Source organism: Thunnus albacares, chromosome 21, assembly GCF_914725855.1.
Source record: "Thunnus albacares chromosome 21, fThuAlb1.1, whole genome shotgun sequence".
NCBI classification, from domain to species: Eukaryota; Metazoa; Chordata; class Actinopteri; order Scombriformes; family Scombridae; genus Thunnus; species Thunnus albacares.
In genome coordinates this window covers 15,508,408-15,534,512 of record NC_058126.1, presented here as the reverse complement: position 1 = coordinate 15,534,512, position 26,105 = coordinate 15,508,408, and the positions used below count along the sequence as shown (strand labels likewise).

The 26,105-nt window shown below is 38.9% G+C and overlaps 1 protein-coding gene across 1 annotated transcript in view; it reads right to left on the bottom strand.

The window, feature by feature from the left end:
- Positions 1-24,328: 24,328 nt before the first annotated feature.
- The window catches only part of sema5a (sema domain, seven thrombospondin repeats (type 1 and type 1-like), transmembrane domain (TM) and short cytoplasmic domain, (semaphorin) 5A), a 124,064-nt gene continuing 122,287 nt past the window's right edge, over positions 24,329-26,105 (bottom strand). Inside the window, exon 22 of the mRNA XM_044340182.1 lies at positions 24,329-24,736. Coding sequence (XP_044196117.1) covers positions 24,617-24,736 — 120 coding nt within the window. The 3' untranslated portion in view covers positions 24,329-24,616. The remainder of the gene's footprint in view (positions 24,737-26,105) is intronic.

The window sequence follows — 26,105 nt, the reverse complement described above, 5'->3', positions numbered from 1 at the left end:
CTATGTGAAGAGGCCAAATCAGATCATGTTTGCGGCTCCCAGTTTGATTAGGGATTAATTGGATAGGAACCAAGCCTCCTGGGAGTAGACTGGAAATAACAAGGGTTACACAGCTTCACACACACTTCACCTCCCTCTCTGTCTCGCTTTCCGGCTATCTTTGGTTTGGCTATTCTGTCCCAATACGCTCTCATCAAAGGTGGGAGAACAAAACAACACACATGCACAGTCATCCATACTAATTGCTCATACTAATGAAGCGTGCTGCTGGCTTGCCTAAAATATCCTACATTCGGCTGACTTCAATGCCTGTATGTTGATTCATCTCTTTGTTTCATATGCCATGCCTGACCTTAACAGGAATAATAGGGTTGCAGGTCATCTTGAAATTATGGGAATAATCTCATCATGAATAGGCAGGTTTACGGTTGCAGAGATAAAATTATTATCAGACTTAATTGATTTAATTGACATTTTGTAAAGCCCATGCCCCCTTCCTTAGAATTTTGCTCTTGTATCTTTTGGTTTCGACATGTGTAGAAATTCAAAGCCTGACAGACCTGCTGTGCCGAGTTATGATTGCTGAGATATGATTCAACAATCTCTGCTAAAGGGAGTAGAGTCGAGAGAGGGTTTAGTGAACGGTCAATTAGAGTGGCCTTAATCTTCATGATGGCAGATGGGTTAATGAAATTATATCTTAATATGCAGTACTTCAAGTTTAGTTAGTAAGTTATTTTTATGAAGCTATGAGGAAGGAATTACAAAGATCTCTATGGTGAATGTTTGATATATTCTCCTGTTCTAATTTTCTCCGTCACGTCCTCTTTCCCACATTGCCAGAGAAGGGTCCAACCGCAGACCTCCCTCCTGAGGCCCCAGGTCTGTGAGCCAATGGGTTTTGAGCATAGGGTTCTGTTGTATGAAGTACGTAAACTTTCACTTATTTCACCCAAACCCACCCATTTGAGGCAAGAAATAAGCAATCCAGTTGCTGAATCTTCACACAGGTGTGTACACAAGGTGTAATTTAAAAGTTTGTTCCGACTTTCATAAGGCAAGGGCATGACTGCCCTGCCGGTTGCCACTGCTTTCTTGGCTGTGCTTCAAGTTTGTTTGTGGGAAACTGAAGCAAAGCAGCAAAGCAGCAAAGCCCTGAACGACTACACATGTATCAAATATTACAATACCGCTGATAATTTATTCATATTTGTATTCAGCATAAATGCTTTGTTGTTGAAAATACATTTATGGTTCCGACTGCTAGCCTATTGGCTTACTACTATAATTTCCCATAAAGGTTAGCGAGTTAGCTAACATTGGCTTGCAGTTTACTGCATACAGCTTGTGGTAGCTCATTAGCTGCCAGCATCTAGCTTTCCAACAAATGCTGTTCTAATAAACTTATGAAGTGTGATCAGCAACTATATAATTAAAACGCCATATGGTTTTCTTTCTCATTTTCCTGATCCTTATTATTATTATTATTATAATCACTGGCTCAGATTATGGAAAACAACAAAATATGTTGCCATAATTGTGCAGAGGACACACAAATTTACATAACCATATCACCAGGGGACTATATGTGCCAAAATTTTCTTCAGTTAAACAAAGACAAAACTGAAGTAATTGTTTTTGGAGCCAAGGAAGAACAATTAAAAGTCAGCACTCAGCTTCAATCGGTAATGTTAAAAACCACAGACCAATCCTGGAATCTTGGTGTAGTCATAGAGTCAGACCTGAATTTCAACAGCCACATTAAGATAATTACAAAGTCAGCCTACTATCACCTGAAGAATATATCAAGGATTAAAGGACTTATGCCTCAGCAGGATTTGGAAAAACTTGTCCATGCATTTATCTTCAGTAGACTCGACTGCTGTAATGGTGTCTTCAAAGGTCTCCCTAAAAAATCGATCAGACAGCTGCAGCTGATTCAGAACGCTGCTGCTGAAGTCCTCACTAAGACCAAGAAAGTGGATCACATCACTCCAGCTCTCAGATCTTTACACCGGCTTCCTGTCTGTCAAAGAACTGATTTTAAAATACTACTGTTGGTTTATAAGGCACTGAATGGTGTAGGGCCCAAATACATTTCTTCTGCTATGTTATGAACCATCCAGACCTCACAGGTCGTCTGTTTTTATGCTCCACATATCTGGAACAAACTCTCAGAAAAGTGCAGGTCTGCTGCCACTCTCACTTCTTTTAAATCAAGGCTGAAGACTTTTCTGTTTGCCACTGCCTTTTATTAAATCGAGTAATTATTCATTTCTTACACCGCACTGCAACTTTTATTCTTGTATTTTATCTGTCTTATTCTATTTTAGCTTGTATTCTCTTTAAGTTCCGTAATGACTGATTTAAATGTTCTTTTACAATGTGTTTCTTTTGCACTTTATCTCAATGCTTTTAATGTTTTAAATAAAACACCTTGAATTGCCTCGTTGCTGAAATGTGCTTTATAAATAAACTTCCCTTGCCTTGCCTATTTATTATATACTGTTAAATATTTTATTAGTTAGTATGTCCATGGTCATTTAATTATGCTACAGCAAGTCACCGATTGTGCATGTATTGCTATATCATATTCAGATATGAATGAATGAATGAATGAATGATTTATTTACATTTCATTCCACAGATAAGGCCCATTTCACATGGGATTGCAAGACATTGTTAATATGCCGGAAATTTTGGAAATGTTACAAAGATAGAAGAAAGATTAACCTGTTCTGTAATAGAATAAAATTGTTTGGAACCATTAACCTGCTGTGTTGTGAATGTTTTCTCTTTTTCAAGGTGTGCTTGGACCCCTACAATCACCGCCTGCAGCTACACTGGAATTTGTAATCTTTTAATCTGATAAGTATTACATAATTAAGGGGCAGCATTGCTAGATGTATGATAATGATCGTATTTTTAAGATAATTTTTCCCTCTGTACAATGTATGAACAATAATGTCAAAAATCTCATAATGTATGATAATTTGATCATTTTGTGACACTTAGTATTAGTGCAGGGCAACCTGTACTGGTTACGTCCCACAAGTCGCTTCAATTGCTGCCTTCCAGTGCTGTGGGAAATTAAAAACTCACATCTGCAGCGCAGAGGAAAGACGCAACAAATTGGACAGTAGCCTAGATGTCTACAGCAACATTTAAAGATCTCATGGTCTGAATAGCTTCTAACATGCATGTTTTTCTCTCTCCGATATACCTCCTTTGAAAAGATATTTTACATTAGTAATTTAAATATGTTTTTTGAGTCATATTTGTGACCGCTCATCTTCAAAGAGGGACTTCAAAGAGAACACAGATCATGTTGCAGCCAGCACAGGCAGTGGCAGCAGACCATGTTTCCTGAAATTACACATTTATGCCTATTTGTTCTCTTGGCTATGACTCTTGTATGATAAGTTTCCTCAAAGTACTATAATTTTAAGCCTCTGGTACAATACTTAAACATTTCCCATCTGGCACTGCTGCTGAGGGGCCTGAGGGGGGCGGTCTGAGGTGCTACAGTTGGACCCTCTTGAGCTGTCACAGTCCAGTTCCGTTCCTAAAGTTAATAGTCCCTGGATGCAATTCTGTCATTCTATCTTTCAGACCTACTTTAGCACAACCCACCACCTTCCCTTCACCACCATGACCTCCAGGATGTCCAGGAAGACTGGACCGAGAGTTTCCATCAACCACCTACTGGCTCTACTTTACCACCCCCAGTGTCTAGACCCCAGTGTAGGTAGAAGGCTGTTTTCACATTAATCTGCTGAAAGTGGAAAGTTTCTCTGTGCTTACCTTAAATCTTAATTCAGAGTTAAAGGCGTGTGCCTACCAGCATGATTTGTGACATCACCACTAGTTTGGAGCCAATCATGGTCCAATATGCAACTCACACAAGTGTGATGTGGAAATGTGAAGCCTCCAGTGCACATACACTGAGAATGGACTTTTCAGTGAAGTAGGAGACATGTTGTGTCCAGCAATTAAACTTTTGAAATGAACAATATCTGCTTGTACATAGATTCTGGATTTTTTAATGAGGAAGAAGGGGTAGAAGCAATTTTACCTCGTTTTGTGGAAAAGCCACATCAAACACATATTATTCCAAGCAGAGGACTGTAAGTTATATGTTGTAAAGCAGGTCTGGAGGGGGCCCTTAATGAAGATGCTTCAAATCGATGGAGTTTAATCACCAAAGTCTTTCTCTGTTGCTAACTTCAATAAATATATTTCAATTAATCTCTCCTTTTTGAAACACTAAAAATTCATAATCACAATATACCACATTGAAACGTTTGAATGTAGTATCAAAGATGCAATATGTAATAATTGTGTAATGAATAACACCTCCCCAACTTAAATTGATACAAGGCTTTGTGTGCGACCATTAAAACTTGATATAAACAGCAGTTAGTGTAAGTGCTCTTACTCACTGAATAAGTTGAAACCTCTCTGACCTCCTCTCCTCACAGCTGGGGTGATATTAGTATTGTATTACACTGTGAGAACTGCCTGATGCTCAGCCATTGTAAAAGACTTGATTGCCGTCGTGCCGTTTGATATGGGTCTAGTACCGTCAGGGTTACTCCATAAATCTCCCTTATTCAGCCGCTTCTGCTCCTCTGATCCTCTGTTCTACTTTTGATGGAAGCCATTGACCAGAAACATTAATAAGAAGAAGTGCTTTAGTCATGCCCCATAAAGTTACACTTCTGCAGTCGTTAAAGAACAATAGGAGGAAATCATTTGCAGTGTTTTTTGATCTGGATTGTTTCAAAGGCAACACAGAGTCTACTGAAAGCCAAGACAGGCAAACAATTTGGGTGCTTAAGCGTTCTGAAATGCCAAATGAATATTTGAAATTTGGTTTTGAGATACAAATTTATGACATTATTTTTCATCACTCATCGTCATTGGGTACAGCAATGGTTGCTGGCTGCATGGTTGATTTGCCATCTGCAAATGATCATAGCCAGCTTCTATTCGTAGTGAGACATTTGTTGTGTTAAGTATGTGTATCTTTGTCAGTGAATCAGTGTCTGGGCTTTCATTTGCCACCTAATGTCTTTGGATTTACATCCTCAATGGAGAGTTTTATTCTGAATCAGTGTCAGTGTATGAATAGAGCATATATGCCCTGGATATATTATAACCTCTCTAAGGATCGAGGTACTTTATCTACTTGCCTCCATCTATTTATTTGTATGGAGTAAATGTGTGTTTTTTTGTGTATCACTGTGTCCTTGAGGCTTGTGCATGTGGGTGTAAATGTGAGGGTGTGTATTAATGTGTGTGAGTGTTTCTCTTCTCTCTCGGGACGAACGGTCCCATCCGTCTTCTGCGCTCAGTAATGGGGGCTCAGGGTGGCTTACGCTCGGCCCCCTGATCCGTCCTCATTTGGTTGGCATTTCGTTACGGGCCAGACACTCTTCCTGTGACACGGAAAGAAACCCAGACTACCCCCCACCACCTGCCATTCTCGCCACCATTTCTCTTTTTCTTGTCTCCCTCTTTAGTCCTTTCTCTCTCTCTCTTGCTCAGTTCTTCTGTCTGACAAAAACAAACACACTCTCTCTCTCTCTCTCTCTCTCTCTCTCTCTCTCTCTCACACACGCACACACACACACACACCTTTCTTCCCCTGTCTGCATCTCAGCTTTCACACCACTGCCACAGGATGAGGCAAAATGAGGACAAATTGATATGATGCCCAAGGAAAGTAGCCAGGGGGTAAAGAAAAAACAAAAGAAGGTAGTGGTACCCATATGCAAGGCAACTGTAAGCATAAATCCACTGATATACTGCTGTGGCGTTCACTCCGTAAGTGCGTCCATTCCTCATTATGATGCCCATAACGGTCACACAGAAAGAACTTCTAGGACAACTCAATGTCACACCAATATAAGATGCAGTGGACCATGTTCTTTGATTTTGAATTTGCCATAAATATAAATTCCCAAAAAGATGATCGTAGCAATTTACTTTCAGCTCAGTTGCTGAGGTAGGGCTGCTACTCCAAGCTTTGTGGCTCTGACTGATGTTTCCATAGTGGTTTAAAAAGGGGTATGCAATACAAATAAAGGTGAATAGACTCAACCTGAGAGAAGTGATCTGCCTCGCCTGGCCAGGGGCCAGGGATAACGCATACAGACGGTGTGCTGCAATGCACACTGAATACCCTGTGGCTCAAAACAGGAGCCAACAGCAAGCTGAGACAAACCTCTTCTCGGTTAAAGGCAATTCCCCTTTATAGTGGTTCTCTAGCCCTGAGCTGCTGGGCCCAAAACAAAGCTAGTCAATCTAATCATGAGAAAAGGTGAGTTGGGAGGGCAGGAGGGAAAGAGAAAGAGAGAGATAAAGGGATGGAGGGAGGGAGGCTGAGAAAGAGCTCTGTGTGCATGTGTGCGTCTGTGCGTGAGAGAAACTGAGTGGGAGATAGGGCTTTGCAACATCAATCCTATGAACTCAGAGGCCCCTAGCTGGCTCTCAGAGGTGTTTATGTGTCTAAAACCTAGAATCATCCTGACCGCTGCTCTCACTGTCTGAGAAAAAAAAACTCTTAGAGATGGTACCTGCTTTTTCTCATCCTACTCTTAAACCTCTCCTCTCGTTTAGCATTGCAGCATCATATTTGCATACAGTTTATACAGTATGTGAACTTACACAAACCTACACATCCTTTTAAATTTCATATAGCCTTTAAACTCAAAAGCGCATGCACGAAACACACTCAGAGAAACATGCACATGCACACTTTTTGGTTTTCTCTGCAACACACGAGAATAAAGGTCCATTGTGTAGGTGTATGTGTGTGGTGAGGTGAGCGCTGAAGTCTAGTCAGCACAACATGGCTTCTCTGAGCTGCTGGATGGCCCTACTGCTGAGCGCTGCAAGTACAGTACATCTCAATTTGTTCTAGGAGGGATCAAATTCTACTGCCTTGCAAATCTTACCAAGCAGCAGGCGAAGCACACAATGAATAAATGGAGAACTGTAGGAAATTTAATAAAGCCGTGTTTGAACCACTACAATCCAGTTGGAGCCTTCATATCTGTCTCTATAGACTACCAGTGGGGAGTCTGGATGTGGAGTAAATCAATGAGATTCAGGATAATTACAGACTGCATATCATGCAAGATTGCCTATCATATTTTCCCTCTCTAGATAAAAAGCATTTGTAAATATATAGATGAGTAATAAGAAGAAAATCACTTTCTTCTCCTCTAAGATGACAGTACATGCAAGTCTGAAGCCGTATTAATAATCACAACCCGATCACAGCCTTCAGATGGATCTTATTAATCTTTCATTCAGAACTGGCCTCTGACAGAAAGAAAAGTCCTTAAAGGTCTGGAGAAGGTTGAAGAGCAGAGGTCAATATAGGACAACCTCTATCCTAATTACCTTCATCACTCACTCTTTCCCCCTAATGTATCTGATCCTCTTGTGGAAATGAAAAACCTCATCACTAATAACAGATATCACATTGCTGAGGAGGAATTTTACCATGCAAGACAATTTCTTGCTGATATTTCATCATATTCTTTTCCCATTCAAGGTGGTCTGAGGTGAAAGTAATCACCATTTGTTTGCTGAAAGGAAAGGGCATGTTGACAAACTAGCATTTGTGTTAGACGGGTTAATGATTGATTAACATTCATTTAGAAAAGGTGAGCTGTTCACACTGTGACCTTTGCTTTCACTTGTCCAGTTTGGTGTTGAATAGTTTCATGCAATCAAAATGCTACTAACTACTAGGGACATATGAGGTTAAAAGACATTTCGAGGCAATTAACTGAGAATATGGAGGGAGTGTTTTGTTTTTGGTCTTCCAAAAGTGTAGGGGATGAATGAAACTGTGGTTTTATCTTTAACATTTCGATAATGCTTTTCTTAATAATACAGTAATTACTTGGGCTACATGAACAATGCTACTCCTTGTACCCAGCTGGCGAGGATGCTGACTGTTAATAAGATTTGAAGACATGTCTGCTATGTGCTTACTACCATCTTTATATATAGTATATGCCTGTGACATGTTAGCCTCAGTCTTTTGGCAGTATGTAGCCATCATGCACCTGGAAACATTGAAAAGTCATCTGGAGTTCTCAACCAACAGGCAGAGTTTTAAGCTTTAGCATTAGCCTAAGCAAGCTATAGTTGATAAGATCTGATAGCGACAGTTGTCATTTCAGCTGTCAAAATCCACGGTTGTCGGCTGGAAATGAGAAACCTGTTTCTTCACTTTTGTGTCAAATCGAGGACCCACTGTTTCAGATATTGTTGCAAATTTTGAGCCACTGTTATTATTGTAAACAGCATTATGTGTCATTCTAGAGAATGGGGGCATAGCAACCAGTCAGCTATGAGTATTGAAAACTAAAAACTTATAATGAATATTGAAATTTAAAAAGGACCTTTTGCAGATATTCTTTCTTTTTAGTGTGGTTTCTTTGGTGCAGACTTCTCTACTTCCTGAGACACCTTGCTGTAGATCAATAGTTCATCACAAGGCCCATTAGCAGAGAAGATGAATCTAATGGGGTGGTGAAATGAAGAGTTGGTTTAATCCAGAGCAGTAAAGTCTGATTTTAATTGTTAGCTGTAAAGAAGTAGAGAGGGATGGGTTACTGGTTATTTTATAAATAAGGTAAATTAACACTGATTAATCCCCTTTACCAGTCAAACTTTTTCACATCAAGGACCCCGAAACTGAAACAAATTAGACCACGGACCCTCATTTGATAAGATTTTGTCCCAGGGTCCCTCATCTGATAAGACTTTTGCTTTTAGATGTTTTATTACAGAAAGTGTATGAAACCCATTACAAAAATAGTCATACATTCTGTCACTGTGTTACTTATGGATGGAATTAAAGTGAAAATAAATTATTCTTCTTTTTGCCAGGACCTCCTGGAATCCCCTCAAGGACCTCTGTGGGTCCCCGGACACCACTTTGAGAACCATTGCCCTAAACAGCCTTTGTGATTGACTTCAGATTCAAATGCGTTCTTGCAAAGTTATTCACATTTGAAAGAGAAAGATAGTTGTGTATCTGCTCAATGTAAAGTGTTATTGTAATCAAAACAGAACTAGACTCCTATCTGTGTGATATTAATGTTTCATTCTGTTGTAAATTAATGTTTTTGTTGTTTTTTTTTTTTTTTAAGTCTTACAAAACATGATGATTGCTTTCCTGGACCTTAATGATCGTGAAGTAAAACAGGTGCCCAGTCATTACACTTTCTCATTCTGCATTGTTTTCTGGTTACAGGTAATCAATTTTCTTATGCGCATGAATCCCTTAAGTGTTTCAATGCCTATGTTGAGTGCTTTCATTAATCAAGCAGGCAAACTATACCTTGGAGGGATGTTGCTGTAAATTCTGAAAACACCAGTAAAGTGAAAAAAAAAAAAAAAAACACTTCATAAATGTGTAAAAATGAAAGATGTTACACTACTAGAAGAGGTAATAATACGAGTTACTCCCTCTGTCTTGTTTTCACTCTTGCCTGTATCCATCGCCTCCACCACCTGTCTTCTTTCTGTCGACTTCTATCTTTCTCCGACTTTCTTTTTTTCTCTCTCATCTCCTCCCTTCCTGTGGCTCATGAAAGGTTTCATTTTTCATCCAGCAGGTGATGAGTGCTATGTTTTTCACCCTGACCTCTACTCCATCACTAATGAGATATCAGCTATGCTGCTTCATGCTTCCACAACCAAGACTGAGACCTGGGTCAAATAATATTTTAAAACACTTTTTCTGGTTTGTTTAAGCCCTCTTAGGGGCCAGATGTCATGGATTTTCCACATGGGAGACTATAATGAACGGTAAACATTTTAGGAGGTCACCCAGACAATATAGCATATGAAAGAAAATTTGTTTGCATATCTGTGATTGACAACTTACTTGACACTAATGTGAATGATTTTAATGCAGTAAACTCCAGCCATCTGGTGAGACAAATAAGTAAAAGTAAACAACAAGAATGTCTTTGAAAAAGAAAAAAGTGTCTTTGAGCTAATTATGCAAATAGTGCTAGATTCAGGTTTCATACAAGCACACCAACAGCGTCATACAGGTATGTGCAGGAGTTGGAGATTTATGAAACAAAAGCTCCATCAGTCTTACAACATGCATCATCCATCCACCACCTATACTTCACACATATTACCTTTCCTGTCCACCACCATCAGTGAAAATGTGTGAGTAGAAAGATTTTTATATCACACCTCAAGAGCCTTCACAGAGCTTCGTCAAACACCATGACGTGCATCATGTCTTTTGTTAAAATTATTAGCTAACCTGTCACCGTCAGTTTTCCTGGTTTTAGTCATTCAGTCTCTGCATGACTGGTCACAGCAAAAAGCAAACTAGTGGAATAGCAGGTGCTGTAATGGAAAGAAAAATGAAAAGGAGTGCCCAGGGGGAAATTAAAGAGTGTCTTTTTTTAAAAAATGTTGGGACATTAGATGTTGGTGGAACTTTAACTTGAACTTTCAAACATTCAAAGACTTTCTAATAATGTAGACATATTTCCAAAAAGGACTAGAGGTCCATATTTATACCAACAGAGTCCTCAGTGTTCCTTTACAAAACGTATGAAAAGCCATTTCTAACCTGACTTTAGACTTAATTGAAACTCAAAGGCTTATCTGAAAAAAACAGTGTAGGTCAGTGATGGGGACTTCTTGGAAAATGTCAGACGACATCCAGCATCCAAATAGGACTGAACAGGAGTCACATGTGCATGAATGTAATCATTAACCTGTTGGCCTAAAACCAAGTCTTCCCGAAACAGGATAGATGTGCATTCATGAGAATTATGTGATGAAAACATATCTCACATGACTTAACTATGATTTTGAGATTGTGGTACTATGCTTTTACCACACTACATTTCAAAAGGAAATATTTTACTTTTTACTTTTGTTTGACAGCTATAGTTACTTTGCAGATGAAGTGTTTACATACAGAACATGTGGTCATCTTATAAAAATATGATTGTTTCCAATCCTTTTTTACTTTTACTCAAGTAAATACAGGACTCTTACTTGTAATAGAGTATTTTTATAGTATGATTTTGTTATTTTCACTTCAGTAAATAACCTGAATGCTTCTTTCACCACTGTATCAATGCCTCTGATTATTTCACAATCCATCAAGTAGATATTTAACAATATAAGAGAGAAAAAAGTCAGGGGATCATCAGAGTGATTACAAATAATCCTGTGAAACATGGAAACAAACATGAATGTCTGTACCAAATGTCATGACAATCCATCCAACGGTTGAGATGTTTAACTAATAGTAAAAAAATGTCAGCCTCATGGTGGCGCAAGTAGAGAGGTCACCAAAGTCAGTAGCCTTCATCCTCCGGAGACCATGAATCTGTACATTTCATGGTAATCCACCAATTAGTTGTTGAGATAATTTAGTCTGGACCAAAGTAGTGGACTGAACAACAGATTGACATTGCTATCCACAGAGCCATAAAAGGTTTGAGGAAATTTAAAGAGAAAACTTTTACAGACTAAAACACGTTATTCTTGCTCTCTAATCCAGTCCATATGAAAACACAGTGTCTTGTGCTGCTCTGAATAGCACTGAATAAAAGATAATACTGTATGAGGTCAGGACGTTTGCACTCAACTAGAAAATATGACCTCAAACTAGTGCCACTGCTACATACACGTACATCATGCACTGTGTGCCGTACACCAAGTGCCGGAGGGGGCACCAAACAGCATCTTGGTAAAGTTGGCAATATATTCACAGATTTGATCAAAAATTTATAAGCGAAATACTGCTAAAACACAAACAACACCTTTTTCCTACTGTAATAAACAAGCTACAACCTAATTTACTCAAACAATCCGTCCTCTGAGCTGGACCATGCACAGACGAGTGTGCAGGGACCGTCTAAAGAGTGCAACACCGAAAAGAGATACTACACAAATATTCAATAACTTCACTTTTATACAGTGTGGTGTCCCCAAAATCACTTGTCACAAAATCACATTGATAATGAAAATATATTTCTTTGCTTTTTTTATTGAAGAAGATTGCACCTCCAAATATTTGTGTGTGTGTTTTTTTTTGCCTGTTCTATAGTTAGTTCTAGTGTAATATATACTGTTATTGTACAGTTATGCTATACCCCCAATTACGCTTATGGCACCCACACGGCCAGCAGCAGCCCTGCCTCAAACCTGCTGAAATCAAACCCATATTCATGTTGCCATGGGAAACAATGTTAAATCGTTACTGCTCTATGGGAATAAAAACATATATTTCAAGGCTCAACCTAAACACTAAGTAAATGGTGGCGACACTGAGGGAGTTGGTTCAGGTTCAATGACTCCTGGAAATATCAAATGACCTCACATTTGCAGGCTCAAGTAAACAAAGAGCATGAAATATGTAATCAGCTATTTTTCACCACTGGCAATAAGCAGGCTTTAGTTACAGACCGGTGCGGTAAGTATACAGTAAGCTTGATTTAGACGAGAGCTGGCAGTGCCACAGTACATATTCACAGACCTTGACACAGGACTGAAATTTACAGGCTATACTGTTAACTTGTGAATGTAGTTTTTTATTCTACCTGGCTGCAGTCTTGGAAAGATGAAAGCAAAGAGACTCACATATGAAGGAATTAATAAGGAATGTCACTAAAGGCTCACTGTAATCTCATGCTAGGAATCGGTTAAATTGCATTTTATTAAACATTGTTGGAATTAAATAAATATTTTTGAATATCGTGGTTTGTTTCCTATTGTATAGTCCTAGTTTGATTGTTGAGCAGCACAACGCATGACTGATTTTGATTTGGTCACAGTACTACTCATTATATTTTTCAATTTCAGTTAAAAATGACTGTTGAAAATGTTTTCAAATACATTTTTTATGATCCAGTAGTGCTTCTTGCTCACTGTTGATCACAGAGAAAGAAAGACTGGAACAACCTGGAATTTTGGTTCCTCTCAGCAGTCATTATCCTTAATTTTACACTTTCTAGGATGTAATTTTTCCAGTGTGTATTCAGTTATACACACTTATGGAAGGTTAACTGCAACCAGCTACTGGGGTAATAGAAAAAAATGATACTGATTCACCAGCCCTGTCCAAGTCTTTGTGATTCCTACACAGATTTTTTTTTTCATAATTGTACACATACTGTGCAGCAATGTATTTGAACAGTTTTATGATTTTATGCCTTTGTTTGTATTATGGAAACTTGCTTGTGGATTGCAAGTGACAAGTTTGACACTGAAACGCTGCCATGTAAAACAGGTTCTACTCTTCCCACAACTAGTCAGATTAGATTAACAGCTTTTTGTTTTTTGTTTTTTACTAACAATCTGCTGACATGAAATGGATAATTTTCTGCTGGATACCTGTTACATTCCCATCATACTCAGCACATAAAAAGCAAGTGAGTTGCCTGAGCTGCTCAAATGTGAAGATGTGTTCTTTCAAAATGAGGGGTTCAGTGACTGTTACAGTGCTGCTATTCTTCCTGTCATCAGGGGTGGCTCAGACATCCGACCCGTCCATTGCACCATTGCAGAAATCTGGAATGAGCTGAAAAAGCTGAAAGACATGGTGCACCGCCTGGAGACCGTGGTGGTGGAGCAGAGGGTAGAGCTGAGAAACCTGGAGACCAAAATGAGAGAAAGTGAGGTTCAGGCAGAGGAGGAGAGGAGCAAAGTTCTGCCTCTGACAGCTGAACCGGGGTTCATGTCAAAGAAGGTGGAGGTGCAGAGAGCAGATCTGTGGGTCACCAAGAAACTGTAGTGCATGATTTTATTGTTCCGATTTTACTCTTTGAAAGGATATTTTTTCTTTTTCTTATCATTAATTGACCAAACTATACAGCTATACCTCAAGTTGACACTTCCAGTAGTCTAGCTACAGTGGATTGTTCTAATATTATTCAGACATGAAGCATCAGTGATAAATATGAGGTGTTGGTGTCAATCCCTCCAAATCAGAGAGCCATAGAAACACTATTCAACAGTGTGCAATTACCATTAAGGTGCCACTCCACAATTCCTGATGAATAATTGGCTGTGAAGGCCATGACACCATTAAAAAAGACTGTTGAAAAGAAAACACTAAACAAGGGATCCCATTTGAATGATACAGGCAGAACTAAACCAAGAAGATAAAACCAAGATGTAATGGTGGTATTTTTTTATTTTTTATTGATACAGTATGCACCAGTAGACACTGATTGCGTTAAAACATTAAAGGATAGGTTCACAATTTTTAGTCAGGTTTAGTCAGGTGCTCATATGAACATTGAAACTTGTTGAAACTTGGTTTTGATTGCTGTAATAATTCCTTCTGTTCATACTGAGCATTAGAATATCCACACCAAATGTGCTTACAATTTAAGTGATGGGGGATAAAATCCTCTTTCTGTGCAAAAAACAAATTCAATATGCATCCGAATGAGGCTTCAGCTGTCCAAATTATTCAATTCAAATAGATATCTGTCGAAGTTACAGCCTTATTAGTGTAAAATTCCTTCTTTTTGTTACTATGCTTCCACTGCCGCTCAACAAAAACACTGTCCAGGGAAACACAAAGAGGGAATGTTGTACTAAAAAGGCTGAAGATATCCACTTGATTTGAATAACTCAGGCTGCTGAAGTCTCACATTAATTTCAGATACACTTTCGAATATGTTTTTGCACAAAATGAGGACTGTGAATTTTGTCCCCCATCACTTAGCACATTAGGAAGGAATCTTTTAATGGGCTGTATGAACTGGAGGAATTATTACATCGAGTGAAACCTGTTTCAGTGTTCATATGGACAACTGACTGTTGTTTTAAGACGTACTTGGGAAATTTTGAACCTGTCCGTTAAGCTGTACCTCTAGTTGGCATTCGAGTCAGTTGCCTTTTTTCTAACTGTCTTCTATCTAAATATCTAACCTCAGCAATAATGGCTACGGTTAGATATTTGCACTGTATCAGTGTGAAACTTTTCTGCTTTAAGACTTGCATCAGTGGTCAAAAGAAGCAGTTCAACCTCATGACACTGCACTGTATTCATATCCAGGCTGTTGTCTGTTTATGGAAAGTACTTTTAAAAGTTACTATCTGATGTAAAAACTACACAGGGAAGGTTGAGGGAAAGCAACTCACAATATCACAAAATATTCTGCAACAAACAACTGATTTATAATAGCATCACAGGATGCGGTGTTTCTTCTGAGGATGACAATAAATTGGATCCTGACTTTATGGATGCAGAAATAATACCCACAGTGATTCACCGGCATATGGGCACATTTCCCCGCTTCATGACTGTCAATGCTGCAGTGAAATACAAGTCGTTTGGATGTAAAAGCTCAAACAAACAGTTTCCACAAAGCCAATCTTCTGGTTTGTTTATTTGTTGGTTTAAAGGTGTCAATTTTTATGACTTCCAGCACTGGCTTTTTTTTTTTTTGTGGAAATATTGAATCATTTTATTTTATTTCATAAATGAATTTTGCTCAAGGCTTTGCTTTGAATATTTCCACGTTATTTGTTATGATAGTATTTACAATAGGTTGGAGATATGTTGAATGCATATTAGCAGCTTGTGCTTTTTTCCCTCTTTAAAATTCTAGTGCTATCAGCAGAACTGTCAGGTATTGGACATAGAGTGGCAGCCAGTGAGAAAGACCTGGACAATCAGAGCAAGGAAGTGGCCACTCTAAAAGGAGCGCTGAGTACCACTGAGACTGAAGTACAACACCAGAAGATAATTGTACAGGGCCTTGAGAAAGCAAAAACAGGTAGGCTACTGAACCAAACCCTTACTTTATTCCAGCGGGGGTCGTGTCTGAATGAGGCTTTAAGTTTCAGGTTCAATTATTATACAAGGGCATCTGAAAATTTCATCACACCAGTGGGAGTTCTAAATTATATTACAGTGGACTTACTAATACTTCTAAAATTCAATTTGTGATCAAATCAAAGCTCATTCTCACATAACCTCTCTGAACAATACAACATCCTTCACACATAAAGAGGAAGTTACCACAGTTACCAGAACCTGCTAACCTCATCTTCGAAAAAGCATGAATGTGGGATTCAGCGTAGTGTTTCTTTTCCTCTTAAAAACTATTAGAAATTATCCAACAACTTCCACTGATTAGACTAATTACTAACATTTGCTAATATTTATTACTGATTACAATAATAATAATCCAACTAACTAATTGTCAATCGGCATTTATCATGATTTTCTTTCTGCACATTCAGAGCAAGAAACCAGATTGAATGCTGTCGACTTGAGAATGACAGCTAATGAAAAAGAAGCAGAGGAGCAGAAGATGGAAGTTATGACTCTGAGAGCGGACCTGAACAGCACCGTGACTGAACTGCAGCTCCAAAATATTGACATAGAGCAACTGCAGAAAGAGACTGCAGGTAACACTGACTAATGACTTTGATGATATAAGGTTACATATTGCTTTTTTTGGAAAGCCCAAGTTAGTCACATAAAATAAGATAAAATAGCTATAATGTCTGTGCCATATAGGTTTTCCATTTTACTCAAAGGATACAGAATACTTAAGCTCAATAACAGTAACAGTAAAAGCTGATATGTTGTATTGTGTTCACAACTTGTTTCTGTTGCCCCCTAGTGGCCAAAAAAATTAGTTCATATCACTTTTTGCTGGGTTATAGTGGTAGATATGTATTACTGATTACAATACGTAAAGAAGCAACTGTTTCCTCACAAATTCGCCATATCAACTTAAAAGGTGATAGTATGACATATTGTGTTCACAACTCGTTTCTACTGCCTCCTAGTGGCCAAAAAATTAGTTAATATCCCTTTTTGTGAGGTGTGAATAGTTGTGCATTGTATTTTGGGACAATATGGGTTCCATCAACACCACACTAAAAAAACAAGCAATTTTACTGTGAATGTTGGCATTTTTAATTGTTCTTCCACTTGTTATTTTTGTAGTGTGAATGCACTGCATATGAAAATCACCTGTAGAATTTCAATGTAGTATGTATGCAGTTCACACACATATATTTAATAAATTCAAACAGACAACCTGAGAACACTGTTACTCTGAGAGAAGAGAGGTGAAGAGTCATGCTCCTCTCACTATAACATATGCACATTTTGCAATATAGCAGTCGACTTAACCCTCAAAAATGAGGGGGTTTAAAGAGGAGAAAATCCCTTAAATTCAATTTTTTCAGCTCAGAGTTTAATAACTTCCTGGACTGACATTACCATATGGAAAATTGAATCTATTCTTTTTATATTAATAATAATAATAATAATAAAATATATGTTATACAAATTCTTCGCCATCACGGTATACAGATTGTTTTTGGGTGGTCTCTTTCGACCTGGCATTTTAAAAATTTATTACAGATTAATTTATGTATTAATGAAGAGTTTAGAGCAACTCTCCAATCCCTGCTGTGCTGAGCTTGATGTATCGTTGGGGAGACTTTATCAACTCTTCTTATATTCTGCATGTACATAATAATACATTACACGTGAGTTTGCTGTCAAAAATGCTCATAACTGTGACAGACTTGCAGTACAAAAACCTTTCAGACTTTCTCTAACCTCAAGGCCTCCTGATCTCTCAGATAGTTTCAATTTCTTTATATAAAATATTTTAAAGCTATGGTTTAACTGGAAGTATTGAAATATGTTAACCTAATAATGTAATCACTGATAAAATATCACTTTATTTACAGGCAAGATTGCTTTCTCTGTTGGCTTGACCAGTTCGGTGGGACCATTCAACTCAGAAATCCTTCTAAAGTACGACAAAATCTTCACTAACGTTGGCAATGCTTACAGTCGCAATTTAGGTACAGTTCAACAGACAGACTCAAGCACACTTTCACTATTCTAACAGTCACAATGCTTGATATAGTAACCTCTTTTTACTCATCTTCTTATGCAGGCATGTTCATAGCATCGGTCAGAGGAGTCTATTACTTCAGATTCACTGCCTTTGACTACCGTAGTGGGGGATATTTTGGTCTTCACTTTTACCACAATAACTAGAAATTAATCTACAACTGGGATTACAACAATAATGAAGGCCATTTGTACCTGTCCAATGCATTAACTCTTCAATTAAACAAGGGAGATTTAGTGTACATGCACCTTCCCTCTGGCTATGGTCTTTCTGATGATGGAAATAACACTTTCAGTGGCTTCTTACTCTTCAGTGTGTGAAAGACATGGTGGTCGTATTGTACTGCTTGTTTATGATAAAGAAAGACCTGAATAAATACATTATGATCACCTAATGACCAGTGTCTACCGAAGTAATTCACCCTTATATATTCAAAAATGTAAAGGTTTTTGACCATCCTTTTAGGTAAAGGTAGGCAAACTGAGTTCTGAGTTGAATTACCTACAGTTTAGGTTTAATCTGAATTAACTGAAAGATGTGCTGAGTGAGATTATACTTCTATACCAAATATGTGATGATTCTACAGCAATGTGAGAACAAATACAATCTATACATATATAGTAAGATAAAACAAAATAGGACAAAAAACATTTACATGTGGAACAATGGGAGGTACAAATTACAAATTTAAGTATCAAGGTTATTTGTAGAGCACAACTCTTATACTAAGTCAATTCAAAGTGATTTAAAGAGTGAAACAGTGGAAAATTAAGAGAAAATGAATGAAAGTGCATACATGGGTAATGAAAGTGCAGGGTTACAGCAATGAAAAAACAACTGTAAAGGAAAGGTGTGTCTATGCTAAAATATGACAATATTACTATGACAAAATGTACAGCAATGTGTTACTATGTTTCATATCTTTGAAAAATGTTTAATTTATGTTCAGGTCATTCATATGTCAACAGCAACGGAGAAAAACACACTTTGCAATTTTGTAATCACTCATTCTCATTGCAGGTAGCAATAATGATCTCTTCAGGTGATGAGTGATCAGGAACTTGGAGTAAACGACCATTATAGCTGCTTCTACTATAATCATTATAATTAATATGTTATTAAAAAATCTGATTGCAGCTCTGAGTGGGTTTATTGAACATCAGTCAGCCACCGCAATTGCACTCTGAAAGACACTTCCCCACTATTGATACGACCTGCTATACCAAACAACATGACAGTCATCAATAGCCCTTGTGAATGTATCTAGCGGTGACAGAGCTCTTCTGTTCTGAAAGGTCTCCCTCTGCACTGATACTGAGGAAGCGGAGCAGCGCCAGAGCAGCTGGGCACACTGAGGAGAATCAGGGCTTGTGGGGAAGCTGGCAGGGAAAGATGTAGGAGACATAGGGTAATTGGAGCGCGGCGATATCCGCCATCTTGGCTCGTTACCTAAATAACAGCTTTGATTGAGGTGAATAGGCCCATAAAGGGTTGTGGTGGAGCTGATAAGCTTCAGTGTGGCTTGGCTGGTGTTGCGAGGCTCTTGGCATCCACGAGGACTCTTGGCTTCCTGCAGCTGAGACCTGGATCGGCGGGACGGACACCTGGGATTCCAGATGTCTTGGGGTGGAATCTATGGTGGCATCTCTCAACTGGCATTAGCGCTTACGGTGACATTCATCCTTCAGTCTGCCATGACGGAACTTGCAGTGTCGTGCCAGCTTCCTATCTACCCACACATATCTGTCTGAGTGAGCGCTGCTGGAAGTTGTGCTTCCTTCTGTCTGGGACAAAGAATGAAGAAAATGGAGAGTTTGTGTAGAGAACAGAGAACTGCTGTGCTATCTGGAAACTTGGAAAGTTACACCAATGGCAGATGCTAACGTAATGAGTATAGGATTCGGAGTCTGAGTGGCTAAAACACAATTTTCCTAGAAGATGTCACCAAAATGAATAATATTTTTTCTTTAAGCATGGCAGCAAGGGGGTTATGGAGATTAGAGCTGCTTTAAAAAAATCTCTGTCATCTGTTTGTTGTGAATACATACTGTAGTAATGTTAATCTGGACTGAGGCTGAATTAAGGAATGTTTGCTTCAAAACATACAGAGAAATATAATACTTAAGGGGATGCTCTAATGCATTGGGGGATAGTTAAAGAATCTTCTGTCTGAGGTGGTCTATTCACATCCTCAAAACAGCAACAAATGAAGTGTAAATCCACAAAGTTTCACCTTGGCCTCAGGTAAAAACAGATACAGAGTGAGTGCATGGTAAGCTATAGCTCAGCAGTGTTATGCTGTGAAAAATATCTAATTCAAAGTGTCTGTGTGTGCATGTGTGCACAGATAAACCGATACTTACTGCAACCCCCTGCTCAAGGATTCCACTCCATAACAGACATCGGTAATCACAGTTATTTTCCTTACTGCAAAAAACACACCATTTCATGACAGCTCATTAATTGTTCAGCAGTCTTCAGTCTTCCCCGGGGTTGTTTAGTCAACATCTACTTCCATCACTTCTCCCAGCTCGTACAAACATAACGCAACAGCATACATTTATCACTGGGTTTCCTTCCTGAAAGCATTTTTCAGAACTTACTGCGCTGACTGCATGGGGTCTCGTACCAGACTTAACTACAACTTCCTCAGTAACACATGATTAAATAGTTTGGCTGGATTAGCAGCCGGCTCTGAATATCCACAGCGGCTGCAGTGGCCACTAGTAGACTGGGGTCGCAATTTTGAAATATCTGTACAGTTAGTTCTGCCGATACTCAGTACAGACAAGGTGGTGGATCTGCTCAGGGAGGTGTCGAAAGGCCAGTCGAAAGCACAGTGATCCATGTGAATGAGAGAAAAACTGGTCTCGAGAGGAAGGAGAGGTGTTTAATGGGATGTTCACGCTCTGTTACCTGCCTGACAGGAACAATCTCACTCACTCACCTTGTTTGCCACTCAGAGCCCTCTGTATACAGGGTGCTAATTAACAGAGCTCCTGAACGCTTCATGAGCAAAATGGTTATACACAGAGAATCCTGGCTCATATTTGGATAAAGCTATTTATAGTAAATCCATTTCACATAATGTGGGTATTAATCAGACAAATATTCAGAAAATGAGCATGGAAGCAGAGCTTTCCCACTCTGGATAGGATGTTTATGAGTCAATATTCTCATCAATATTGTCACATATTAGAATTGATATTTGCACTAATCAAAATTAGGTTTATGGATTTATTCAGAACAATGAGATATTCTGAGGTATTTATAAACCTCAAGACTCTGATTGAAACCTTGAGTATCTGAAGTAATGCTTGTACTAATACTAATTAATACAACAGACTTATTTTTAAATTAATATTTGTTTTTACCTTTCTATTGTAACTATTGTCAGTTGTTGTTTTTGTAAATCCATGGCAACAACATACTGTAACCTTAACTGACATTGTTTTACTTTCCAAAAGTTTTCATCAAGCAAAAAATGAAAACATTAAGATACTGCAGGTATGACATTTAAAATGTTAGCATACTAACATTATAATCAGCACTAAAGACCATGTACTCAGAGTGATGGGAATGCCATTAGTTTTGTATATGTTAGGTTATAAACAGAGGTTTTGGACAAATAAAAAATTTGACCCAATGATGGTGCTAAAAGAAAACTTAGGGCATTACTAAGGTTATTCATGATGAAGGAGACATGAAAGTCTGTACTGTGGACTTTTTGTGGTCTGTACCACATTTCATAGCAATCCATTCAATAGTTGTGGAGATATTTTATTCAAACTACAAACATCAACCTCATGGTGGCGCTATAGGAAACATCAGGAGATCACCAAAGTCGGAGGGAATCATCTTCTTGGAAACATGAATGTCTTTATTCAATTTTGGGCCAATCAATCCATTAGATGTTGAGATATTTCACTGAATAAGTGAAAAACATGACGTGCTGGTGGCACTAGACATAATGTCAAAGGATCACTAAAGTCATTAGGATTCATCCTCTGTCAACTATGAATGTTTGTAATAAAACCTTTTATACTCACATAAACAATAAACTGATTGCACTGCAACTCTTCCTGTGAGCCACATCTCGTGACACTTTGACTTCTTTATATACATGCCAGCATTCACAGAGTCAGTTTCTCTGACATGCACAAGCTCTGCTCTTGTGACCTTTAGCTGTGACCTTTAACAGTCCCTAAATGCCACTTTGGGAAAGTCATTTATTGTCCTCAGCCCTCCTGTCAAAGTGGAATGTCACATGTGTCTGACTGACTACGAGCTGCATAGCTTTTGCTGCTGGCAAATTTGCAGTATGATGAAAGTGCTGAGGAAAGCCTCAGCATTATTCTACTGGCTGTAGAGTGTACAGGAAATATACATGATGTGTACATCCATTAATGATTCATCAATCAAGGTTTGGTGGGGTCAATGTGGAACAAATGGCTGTTTTATACAACAAGCACGTAGTCCAGAAATGCGTTATAAGGAGAACCAATATTAAGAGAAATGGACACATTTCTAGCTGCTCAAACTACTCTTCCAACCTCTAACACCCACTTACATGTACACTCACACTTGCTCATACACCCACGTCTGTGTGCCTGTTGCAGCATTGCTTTCTCAGGTACCAAGAATGAAGTCAAGGTAAAGAGAGATTGATTCTCTGGAGGCAGAGAGAGATGGGCCGTACATTGGGTTGGATCAGCACCAGCCCCCCCTCGTCCAAATAGCAAGGTGATTAATAGCACCCCCTCCATTACCCCCTGCACACAGATGGGACGTCAGGTTGAAGGTTGATGGAGAACAGTGCGATGTGTGGTGTTACATCCCATCATACAGATTAGAGTTTGGTCTTCAGACAGTGACCCCTCCTCCTTTACCCTGCTGCCTCACACGATTTGTATCCTTCAGGTATCCTTCTACTGTTGCCAATGCCATTTGTCACTGCAGAGTCCGGGCTGAAGACTCCTTTTAAAAAAATCAGTGGGGGGGAGTCTTTTACTCTGGTTTTGAGTGATTTATGAAATGCTAGTGTGGGCTTATTGGACTTTGCTTTTACAGTGTTTTGCTCGAGGAATATACAAGTCTCCAAAGTTGTCAAAGCAAGCCGCACTGGACAGAAAGTGCTTTATATCACTGTCTGCTTTCACTCTAGTTGAAGCCATCTTTAGGTCATTCATAAGAGTCAGAGAGAAAATAAAACCTGATGAGCTCAACGACATCAAAGCTTTACAAATGAGATTGTAGAAAAGAGTTATGTGCCAGTGAATCTGTAAAACTCAAACTCTGACAAGTCTGTTGTGTACGAAGCAGTTTTTAATTTATGCACAGTAACACAAGCAAACATGTAAAAAGAGTTAGTTGCAACTGAACCATTGAATAACCTAATATTTGGTTATACAGTTTGAACAGAAATATCTTGACTTGATGAATGGATTTCATCTTATACTATTATGGTTAGAACTCCAGTTGGGATTCAGGAGAATAGTATTTGCTACACTCCATCTGTACAGTAAATGCCATTAACATCCTGCTCTCACAAATACATATATAACTCAGAAGCCAAAGAAATAGCGAACACTATCAAAATTCAAAAACTTTTTTTTTTTTTTTTTTACAAAAAATATAAAAAGTACTGTGACAAAGACTGAACTTGATGCAGGCTGATATGGACAATCCTGATTACTTGTCAGAATACACATAAACTTTTTTCTTTTCAAAAGAAAATGTTTTATTCTTTAAACACTTGAGACATTGAATAAATGTATTAAGAAAAACTACAGACATAGGCTTCAAACTTAACTTCCTGTACAAAAACATATGTACCTTTAAAAGCAAAAAACTCAACACAAAAAAGATTTTACACTTACAATTAAATCAATCAATAACTGCTAGCTGCTAGACCCTGGAAGAGCCTGTAACAGAAAAAAAACAAAAACTAACAAAAACAAACAAAAAAACAAAAAACCCCAAAACATGGGCAAACCTGACCACAGACTTCAAATATCTACATCCTGATTCTAGGACTGGAGGTGGATATTGATCCATCTGGAGATTACTGCAATAGCAAATGGTAAAAGCCATCAGACGTCACCACAGCCTTTGTTTTTATGACTTGTGCAGCAGACAAAAACCAGTCCTGAACCTAAGACCAGCAAAAAACGCAGGTTGCAAGTCATCAAAAAAAAAATGGAATGCGATCATTCATGCAAAACGAAACAGAACGGCAGAGAAAACACGTCAGATGAAGTCATGCAAAGCGGTTTCGTGGTTATTTCCCCTCATTACAAATGCAGGTCTGTTTTAGAGGCGTCACAAGAAAGTTAAAAGGGATCACATTTCCCACAGTCTCTTTGATTTGCTTCTTGTTTTTCCCTTTTTTTTTTTGTCCACATCGGGAAATCCAGTTGTCCATTTCTCAGTGAGAGTCAAGGCAAGACTTGCCCGCGAAAATTTCCACGTGTACCCCAAGGCACCTGAGAGAAAGTAGGCATTTCCCTCTGTTGGCAACACTGTGTGTCTGTGTTTTCATTACATACCAGCTGCCATAGAGTCTCAGAGTGGGACTATCCCACGCATGGTGTCACGAATCTTAATACAAAGCACAAAGAAAAGAATACAGTCAAAATGGATGATAGGGTTGGTGTCCTCACTACGGTGTGGAGTCTGAACAGCTGAATCAAGGGTTAATAGTCATCGTAGGTGTTGAAGTCGGTGAAGTATGCGTTGGTATAGGTCTTCCCAGCAAGCTGTGGGTTGAAGTACTTATTTCTTTCCTCCAGAATCAGATTGTTTTTGTTGAAGGCCTGCGGATAAAAAAAAAAAAAAAAAAAAGGATGGAGAGGAGAAAGGGAGAGGAGTCAGTATGGACTTGTTTGCGACACATGGATCAAGTGATTACTCAGCCCAGATGGCAAGGTAAAAGCAAATCCATCTAGCCCAAAACAAAAGGAAAAAAAAGGAGCAACACAAATCAATGGGAGGCCGCTCAGTGAATGAAACATACATTTCACAGAGCAAGGTCAAAGCATTTGCAAACAGGGAGGAAAAATGATAAGCCAAGGCTAAATTATTTTGATGCGCGTCCGTATGTCCACCTCTGTCATCTCTAATACCCAGCATCAGCAGTTTTTATGGCCCTCAGATTGTTGGTCCTCTAGGACGATCTAAGCCATAAAAATCGATCACAATGGAGTCACTTTTCTGTTAAACAATAAGGAAGAGCCATGGGGGCATCTTCTCTGTCCCTGCGTGACATAGTAAACATGGAATGAGCTTCTGATGTGGTGCTCAATACAACATCAGCAATTTAGCAAATGGATGTGTTCATATCCAGTCTGTGGTGGAGTGCGTGCCAGGAGTCCCTTGGGGCAGTGTAATTGAACACTTGATGATGCTGCATTTGCAGTTGATGGATGTTTCCAACTGACACTGATAGGGAACGAGTGTGCTGGACAATAAACTCATATTTTGCTTCCATCCCATTATGTGATTTGCACACAAAGGGAATGTAATCAACGCTCCCGCAGTCCCGCAGACGGTTATGTGTCTCTGCAGGTGGCCCCATAGCTGCTTTTAAACAGCTGCGCTACGATGCTTGTTAGCATCATCTACTTTGTCTTCTTTTTTTAAATCTCTTTAATTGGCTGAAGAATGATTACATTTGCGTTTTTGGTGCAGTAAACAAACAACAAAAAAATTTGCTTCATCTATGAAGTGGAATTAGTGATAGAGAGGTAACAGAGGAGTATTTTAAAACAGCATCACAATGAATTTTCTTTCTCAACCTATCAAATTAAACCATCAAGACGAGTAAAAATCTGACAAAACAACAAAGACAAACATGAAAAAAACATGCAAATGGAGGCACTTGTTGACAGAGAAAAATAAGGGGGGGAGGGGGATACACTGCCTTCTCACAAGCCGGGAGGGAGAAGGGGAGGGGTCCTGCGTGATGGACGGATGGAGGGATGAAGGGGTCTGAGCAGAGAAAGAGAAACTAGAGTCTGTACTCCAACCTGCCACACACAGGAAGTGCCACAGGAAGTGGAAGGGGCACGGTGGGGAAGAGGAAGTAGTAGTGGTTGGGGTCAAAGAGTTGTTGGGGGGGGTCAAGAGGCGGGATGTTGTAGAGGTCAGAGGTCAGTGGTTAGTAGAAAATCTCCAGGCCACGCA